This window comes from Agelaius tricolor, unplaced genomic scaffold (assembly GCF_023055355.1).
Source record: "Agelaius tricolor isolate 1412-34295 unplaced genomic scaffold, bAgeTri1.0.p SCAF_15, whole genome shotgun sequence".
NCBI classification, from domain to species: domain Eukaryota; kingdom Metazoa; phylum Chordata; class Aves; order Passeriformes; family Icteridae; genus Agelaius; species Agelaius tricolor.
Genome location: NW_027269275.1, coordinates 13,627,167 through 13,635,004, shown reverse-complemented (window position 1 = coordinate 13,635,004; position 7,838 = coordinate 13,627,167). Strand labels below are relative to the sequence as shown.

Below are 7,838 nucleotides of genomic sequence, written 5' to 3'. Positions count from 1 at the left end.
TAATAAGCGAGGAGAGGCGGGCGGAGCGCGGCGGGTCCCAGCAGGCGGCGCGCGGCGCTGAGGGCTGGGCAGGTGTTAATGGCGGACGCCGTTCCCGCTGCCCAGAAGTGACTGATCGCTCCCGCCGCCCGCTCCCGCCGCTTCTCGCCATGTCCGTGGTGCCGCCTAACCGCTCGCAGACCGGCTGGCCCCGCGGGGTGAACCAGTTCGGGAACAAGTACATCCAGCAGACGAAGCCGCTCACGCTGGAAAGGACCATCAACCTGTGAGCGCCGCCTCGGGCCTGCCCGGCTCTGCCCCCTCCCGTCCCGCCCCGCTGCCGAGCTCGTCCCCAGCGGCTCGGCGGTGTTTTCCCTCAGTGCCCGCCCTGCGAGGTCCGGAGGGTCCCGGCCCTTCGGAGGGCTGGGGCACAGCGGCAGCAGAGCCCGAGTGCCGGTGGGGGCCCGCCCCCCTCACAGGGGGCTGAGCCGCGCTGAGGGTACCGAGGGCTTGCCGGCCTTGGTGGGAGTGTGGAGTATTCGGTGTTTTAGTGCTTAGAAACAGCGTCTGGCTCGGGAGGTGTGAACCCCGGGTAACACAGGCAAGGTTTAGGTGTGGTGAGCATCACAGACGTTTTCGTGCTCTCCTAGGCATCCAGAAAGGCGGCAGAGAGACAGGGATTTTTCTTGGCCTCGCTGGGATTTGGGCTGACCGTGGGCAGTCAGTAGGATGTGGCTGGATGTGCCTGGTGTTTGTGGATTGTCTGGTACTGATGTTGGAGTTAAAATTCAGAGTGTTTCCTACCACAGATAATCGTCATAGATACAAACTACTTACTATTAAGTATTCATGTATTTTTTATGAGAAGTCATATATTTTTACTTCTTCCAGTAAATCTGGTGGATTTGGGATGTGTTCTTTGCTAAGTGCATCTGTCAAGTTGCAAAAACCAGCAAATGTTAGCTGCAACAGTCAATATTCAATTTTAGCTATTAATCACTGACACTTTTGTGTTCTTTTGGTGTAACTGAGTTTATTCAGAGTCATGTGAAAGTTCAAATATGAACTTTAGAAATTGGAATATTTCTACTGGGTTTCTGAAGCAAAGACTCATAATGAAGCTGTGTTACCAGCAGCATTTTTTTTAAGTCAAGGCTGAGGGTTTTGATGGACAGACTAATGCACCCACATTAGTATAGTATGGGTTAGCATAATAGGTTATTATTAAAACCATTTGTGTATCTAAAAATGGAAATGAAAGGAAAAAGAAAAGTAGATGATTTTAAACTATAAGTGAAAGTAGGGGAGCTTGTTAGTAAATGAACCTGTGGTTTGGAAGCCGGTTGTTTTGGCTCACTTTTCTACATGAGAAAAGGCCCTGACAATGGTAACTGGCTTGTTATTTTAATGGCTGTAAAACATGAGGTAAATTGGAGGAAGAGGAGGGCTGGAATTTGAGGGGAGAAGAGTATATGCTACTAAAGTTTGACATGGTTGGGGAAAGAATCCATGCCAAGAAGCATTTCAAGGAAAACATCAGTCATTCATTCTGTTAATTCAGTTGCTTTGTGCCACAGGTCAGTAAAACCATGGTGTTAACTCATCACTGCTCTGCCCAGAACCATTTTCTTCTCCCTCTTGACTTAGCTGGGTGGTTCTGTCTTTCCTCCAGGTCTCCTGCCATCAGACCTGTCTGTTACATGGATTTAATTGTACAACAACACTCCGCTGTTACCCTCTGTGCTGTCTTGGACTGACCCATTTCTTGCCTAAACTTTCCTTTCTTTCTGTTTTCAGTCCCTCTTAGCTGGAGAAATTGCCGAGTTTCCGCTGCAGTGTCACAGGAGTGCAGGGGCCCTGCACCAGCCCAACAGAGGGATCTGCTCATGCTCTTGATCCTACCCCAGGCTCCCAACCCTGTACTCAGAAACTCAGCATTTCTCCTCTTCTGTGATCCACATGTCTGATTTCCCACTTCAAAACAAAACCACTTCTGACAGTTTAGTTCTCAGGCTCTCATGACATCTGCAGAAGAAAACTTGCAGTCCTGTGCAGCTTCCTTCCTTGCCAGCAGAGCTTATCTCCAGCCTCTTTTCCAGCTCCTTTCAGAGCATTTCCCTGCAGCGTGGAGACCAAAGAGGGTGGCTGTTGAATGACAGTTGGTTCTGTGCTTCTTTTCCTTCTTTTGAGCCTGCACCAGGCTAGAGTGCAGCTCAACAGGACTGTCTGTGCTTTGTGTTCCATAGTGCAGATCTCCCTGGGACAGGGGCCTCATAAGCCACAAAAAAGATTTTAGCCCTGCACTATGACTTACCCATCAAGCAGTGAAGGGTCTGCCTCAGGCTAGACGCTGTGTCATGGGGATTTAACGTTAGATTCCTTGCTGTGCAGTAACATTTTTTCTCCTCCTTACAGGTATCCTCTGACCAATTACACATTTGGCACAAAGGAGCCCCTGTATGAGAAGGACAGTTCTGTGGCAGCTCGGTTCCAGCGCATGAGGGAGGAGTTTGACAAGATTGGCATGAGGCGGACGGTGGAAGGAGTTCTGATTGTGCATGAGCACAGGCTGCCCCACGTGCTCTTACTGCAGCTGGGTACAACTTTTTTCAAGCTGTAAGTGTCTGTTTCCTAAGTGTAACTTCACTTTATTGTCACAGACCACTAAACATGTGGGCTAGAGGTTAAACTGTGGCCAACTACTCAATGTTTTGAATGGGATTAATTGCTTGTAAAGACTTAGTCTGGAAAGTATTTTTTGAATGGTGGTGTTTTAATCTAAAGTGTGTTTGACTCTGCTCGTGAGGGGGATGATTTAGTTTGGAAGTGACTGGGAATCTTAGTTACAGTGCATCACTATAGTAAAATCTTATTTAAAACTCATTGTCAGCATTTGGTGTGTTGTACTTGCATTGTGAAAGCTGTTATGCTTCAGCAGCTTATGCTATGCCCATAAAAATGGGGAGGTGGAGGCCAAGGACTAAGCCCCTGTAAATGCAGAATGATACCTGTTGACAAACTAATGGCTGAGCTGGGATAGCAAGAAGGGTAGGCATCTAAATTTGAGAAAATTGTTTCAGTTCATCTCATAGTTATCACAGCCAGGGTGAAGTTTTAGTGATTGAATATGGTTGTAGTGATGGTGGTGATTTTCTGATTTTTTTTTTAACTAGATGGCCTTGACTTTTCTCATGTTACATGCTTGTGTTCTTGTTCTAACATTTTATATTGTTCTCAATTTTGTGTGTGTGTTAAATCTAATTTTACATCTAGATTCGTTTTTGACATCTTGATTTGAAGGGCTGTTGCAGACAAACTAGGCAAGATTGTAAACGATTTGCAAAATGATGTAATGACTGTAATGAAAATGAATAATCCTGCATCATTTTCCCACATGAGTTTTATTTTCTGCTTTCTGTATGCTTCAGTGAGTGCAGGTTTTGTGATAAGAACAAATACGGGCAGTATTTACAGCCCTTCAGCTTCTGGTTATTATTGTTAAAACTTTACCCTATAGGGTCTGAGTTATTATCATGTGTATTGTTATGGTTTGTCCTGCTGAACTGAAAGTATTTTATGAAATGGTTATTTTTAAGGGTCATAAATAGCCATTTTAGTTTCAGTTTTGGTGAAAGCTATGCTGCTGTCTTCAAATTCAGCAAAGCTAGTTCTGGAACTTCTGACTTAAAAGCCATAAGTGAATTTGTAACTCCCTGCCTGGAAGCACACTGGAACTTGCCTATGAAGATTAGTAAATGCAATAAAATAACTTTGGCTTTCATCACTGATTATTTTAACAGACCTGGTGGTGAACTCAATCCAGGAGAAGATGAGGTAGAAGGGCTCAAACGCTTAATGACAGAGGTCTGTTTGCTTTCATTATGTTGCTGTAGCAGAATGTTGCATTTTTTTTTAGAATTACCAGAATAAGCTAAAGCATTAGAGTAGTTTTCTTACCACTGTTGTTATTTTGTTGCTTTTGTGATGTTCTCAGGTAGTTAACAAATAAAGCAGTCAAGTTTTCATTTATCTGCATCATGAGTGTGGCTGACTCCTACCTGCTGCTCAAGTCCTGTGTTCATTTGCAGCTTTGCTTTCTGACTGGCTTCAGGCAAGTGAGTGTAGAGATGAGCAATAAGATATGTTCTGGAGGACAACTGATGGGGACTTGCCTTTGAGATGGTCCTCCCAATGCACCATTTTCTCCAAATAACTAAATTAATTCTGCTAGATAATGTAAAAATGTATTTCATTCTTCCCATTGGTCTGATAGGACTCAATCCAGCTGAGTACAGCATAGATTTTGAAAAGCTTTCTAGAGTGCCCTTGTCCTATCAGGTGAGGCTTTTACTAAAAAATCTCACTTTATACAAAAATACTTTACAATTCTATTGAAAGCTGTCTCAGAGCAGTTATGAACTACATCAGACACATATTACAGCAGGTCTTTGTGCTTCCAGTATGTGTTTGCTAAAACAGTTTCCTTGAGGTAGTTCGGGGTCTGACTAGTACTGGATGTTTGATAGATACTGGGTCGTCAGGATGGTGTTCAGCAAGACTGGGTGATTGATGACTGCATTGGCAACTGGTGGAGACCAAACTTTGAACCTCCCCAGGTGAGTGCTCCTGTGGGCTTCCATCTCCTTTGCTCAAATTCTGTCTGTACTTTTAAAAGCCTTCAACCTTTCACATGGGCTTCTTGAGTACCTGCTGCATGAGCAATTAGTTTTTCTGGGTTTTGTCTATTTAATCTCCTTTCTATGACTGAAGAGAAACTACAGACTTTTTTAAAATGGAAACTCCTGTCTCCCTTCTCACACCTGTCCTGATGTATGAGAAACCACTGGATGTTGTAGCTTCCAGTTCTATGCTGAGACATATGCACCATTTCAATTCCTTTTGTAGCCACAATGGAGACTGGCACTGCTGCTTATGGAACAGGTGCCCTAGTCTCACTACCCTGTTTCTAAGGGCTTTAATATTGAAGATCCTTGCTTAATTTGTTTTTATGCATTTCTGTTTTATTCAGCTGTTTTAACTGCTTGTGATATTGCTGCCACTTCAGAGCCTGTCAATAGTTGTGACAGCAACAGCATTTCTTTCTTAAATACTTTCTTAAGAAAATGGTTTTCTTTATTTGATGCCATGAAAGAACAATATATGACACACTGAAAGCTTGTACAGGGCTTGATAATTTATTTACTTAAGATTACACAATATTTTCAAAGCTCTGTACAACTGGTTTTTACCATTTTTCTTCTAGTACCCATATATCCCAGCTCATATTACAAAGCCAAAAGAACACAAAAAGCTTTTTTTGGTCCAGCTTCAAGAAAAGGGTAAGTGTTTGTTTGCATCAAAGGGTTGTATTTGTAACAATGTTCAAATGCTTACATTTCACTCAAGGAAAACAAAGTTGTGATTGTGTTTGTTATGGTATTTTATACCAAGATGTGTATGCTTGCTGTTGTTTGTGGTTGATCACTAACAAAGTTAAATGCTGGTATCTGTTTTGAAGGTAGATGATCCTTTGAACATGAGTTCCTAGTAAATTTTCATTCCTGCTCCTGCATCAGTTTGTGTACAGCATGTGAATCCCACATTTAACTAGAAAAGCAATAAACATTGAGCTTGAGTGCTCCATGTAGTGAACTTGTTTTGAGGTCTGTGGGGGATGATGATACCTTGGCTGTATGTGTGCTGGTTTTTCTGATTCATCAACTTGTATTTGTTTTTAGCTTTGTTTGCAGTCCCCAAAAATTACAAGCTGGTTGCTGCACCATTGTTTGAGCTCTATGACAATGCACCAGGATATGGACCTATTATTTCCAGCCTTCCTCAACTTTTGAGCAGGTATGTTGTATTTGTATGGTGGTTCTTGGGAACACGTTTGCTGTGGGACACCAGAGCAAGGCAAGGTGCTACAGAATCCAACTTGAAAAGGTGACATCTGTCCCAAAGATTCTGCTTCAGATGAGTTGGATGGACACTTTGGAGGCACTGATCACAACTGGCTAGCACCAAAGTCCTACCTAGCAGTTGTAGCTAAGGAAGACATGGAAGACAGTGAAGATGAGGCTGTGCACAGATTGAGGAACAGCTTCTTGGAGCTGTTGGGGACAGCTGGAGAGTTAAAGCCAGGATGTGAGTTTGAAGCACTGAGTTAGGTATGCATGTTATCACAGCTTTGTGCTGGCTGAATGTGGTGGGTTTTTTACACTCTCTAGTGGTGTTAATGAAGTGTAGCATCTTTCTGACACAAATATCTGTAGGGACAGCTGTATATTTTTCCTTTATGTTGCAATGTATGCATGCTTTGACTTTCTCACCTGGGAATGACTTATGGCTCGTCTCTCCAGAGCTCACTAGTCCCACTGGTCTCTTACCTGAGAGAATGATCAGGCATGCCAGGAGTTCCACAGCCTGCCAGCTCTTCCTCAGGGAAGTAGTTCTGTCACCTGCCTACTATGATGAGAAATGTTAGCACTGGTGTTGCCCATAATATTCTTGTTTCCTGCTGAGTATTTTTCTCTCTAGCCCAAATTTTGGCTTCCCCTCCCCTAAAGACAGCAGTTATATATGAGTACCAGCAAAACACTGTCTGCTGTGCAGGTTGGGTAGTGGTGCAACAGACACATCCAAAGGCTGGGCATCTGGAAGCTGAGATGGATGCTTGCTTCCACACTTACTTATGAAACTTAGCTGGAAAAAATTCTCTTTTCACTATGTCTGTATGTTCCCCTTGGAACATGTAAGGTTGGCCTAGCAGCAGAAATGCTGCAAAAGAGTTGCTGATGGAGGAATGTAACTCTCACTGTGATTTATGTATCTATTAACCTGTTTTAGGAGATGAAATGTTAATAATTAGTTCTTTTGCAACCATAAGAGACAGTTGTACAATGCTAGAGTAGGATTGGCTGTTAAAAATGATGTATGTACTGCTATACTGTAAAGCTGTCTTATTAAAAAATGTACTTTTGTCCTGTCAGGTGGAGGCTTATCCAGAGCAGAAACAAAACATTTGCTTATTCATTCAAAAATGCCTTTTAAAAAAAGATTGAAAACTCCTCACTTGGTATAATCCTTTTACTTTTAGGTTCAACTTTATTTACAACTGAATTCCTATGTACCTGAAGACTCCAGTAGAAGAAGCCGTCTCTGTGAGCACAGCTTTGAACTGTAGAGACACGAATATGTGTGACACAAGAATTTTTTTAAGTCATTCTCTTCCTGAAGGCCACTAAACATTCTATGGTATGAACAGAGAAGTGAATCTCAACTGTTTAGCTAGAGAGATGGCAATGGGCCACCAGTGTTATAATCCCTTTTCATTGTAATACTCACCAATTTTTTGTTTTGTACAACATTAAACAATATGGTTAAGATTCTGTTTGTCTTGGGTTTGGTTTGGTTTTTGTTGTTTTGTTTCGTTGTGGTTTTTATAGGTTTTTTTTAAGTTTTTTTTTTCCTTCTGTTTATTAGTTGTTTTATTTTTCCTTATTGTCTCTTACTTTTGGATGCATATTTTAAACTTTATTACTTTTCTTCAGGAATACAGATGATCTTGGAATTAGGAGCTAAGCCATTCAGGGCCCATTCAGATGCTGTGATCTTTATCCCTGGGCAGTGAATATCCCTGGGATCAGGGAGAAATGAAATAGCTTAAGTGGGTTCAATATTGTTTTGAGTCTTAATTAACTTGGAGACCAGACTGCTTTTTTGAGGGAGAATGAGTACTTAAAGGCAAGTGTAGCCTTTACCTTTTTTACCAGAACTCATCTGTTTGTACAAGGCTTGGAGGAGATGCAGCATGCATCTGTTCCTTCAGTGCCCCCTTAAGACAGAAACAACCTCAAAAA

General features: G+C 42.4%; 1 protein-coding gene across 1 annotated transcript; it reads left to right on the top strand.

Moving 5' to 3' along the window:
* The first annotated feature begins 21 nt into the window (after positions 1 to 21).
* On the top strand, positions 22 to 7,367 carry NUDT21 (nudix hydrolase 21). The gene is made up of 7 exons (XM_071440486.1): positions 22 to 265; positions 2,395 to 2,595; positions 3,780 to 3,843; positions 4,506 to 4,595; positions 5,243 to 5,318; positions 5,718 to 5,832; positions 7,076 to 7,367. Exons 1-7 carry the CDS (start codon positions 150 to 152, stop codon positions 7,095 to 7,097), a joined length of 684 nt encoding a protein of 227 aa, XP_071296587.1. The 5' UTR covers positions 22 to 149; the 3' UTR covers positions 7,098 to 7,367.
* The last annotated feature ends 471 nt before the right edge of the window (positions 7,368 to 7,838 follow it).

Excerpts from the sequence above, each read along its gene's own strand:
- NUDT21 (XM_071440486.1), top strand. The coding sequence starts at position 150 with ATGTCCGTGGTGCCGCCTAACCGCTCGCAGACCGGCTGGCCCCGCGGG. Across the intron at positions 4,596-5,242 it reads CAAACTTTGAACCTCCCCAG|TACCCATATATCCCAGCTCA; the intron begins GTGAGTGCTCCT and ends TTTTTCTTCTAG. Across the intron at positions 5,319-5,717 it reads GGTCCAGCTTCAAGAAAAGG|CTTTGTTTGCAGTCCCCAAA; the intron begins GTAAGTGTTTGT and ends ATTTGTTTTTAG.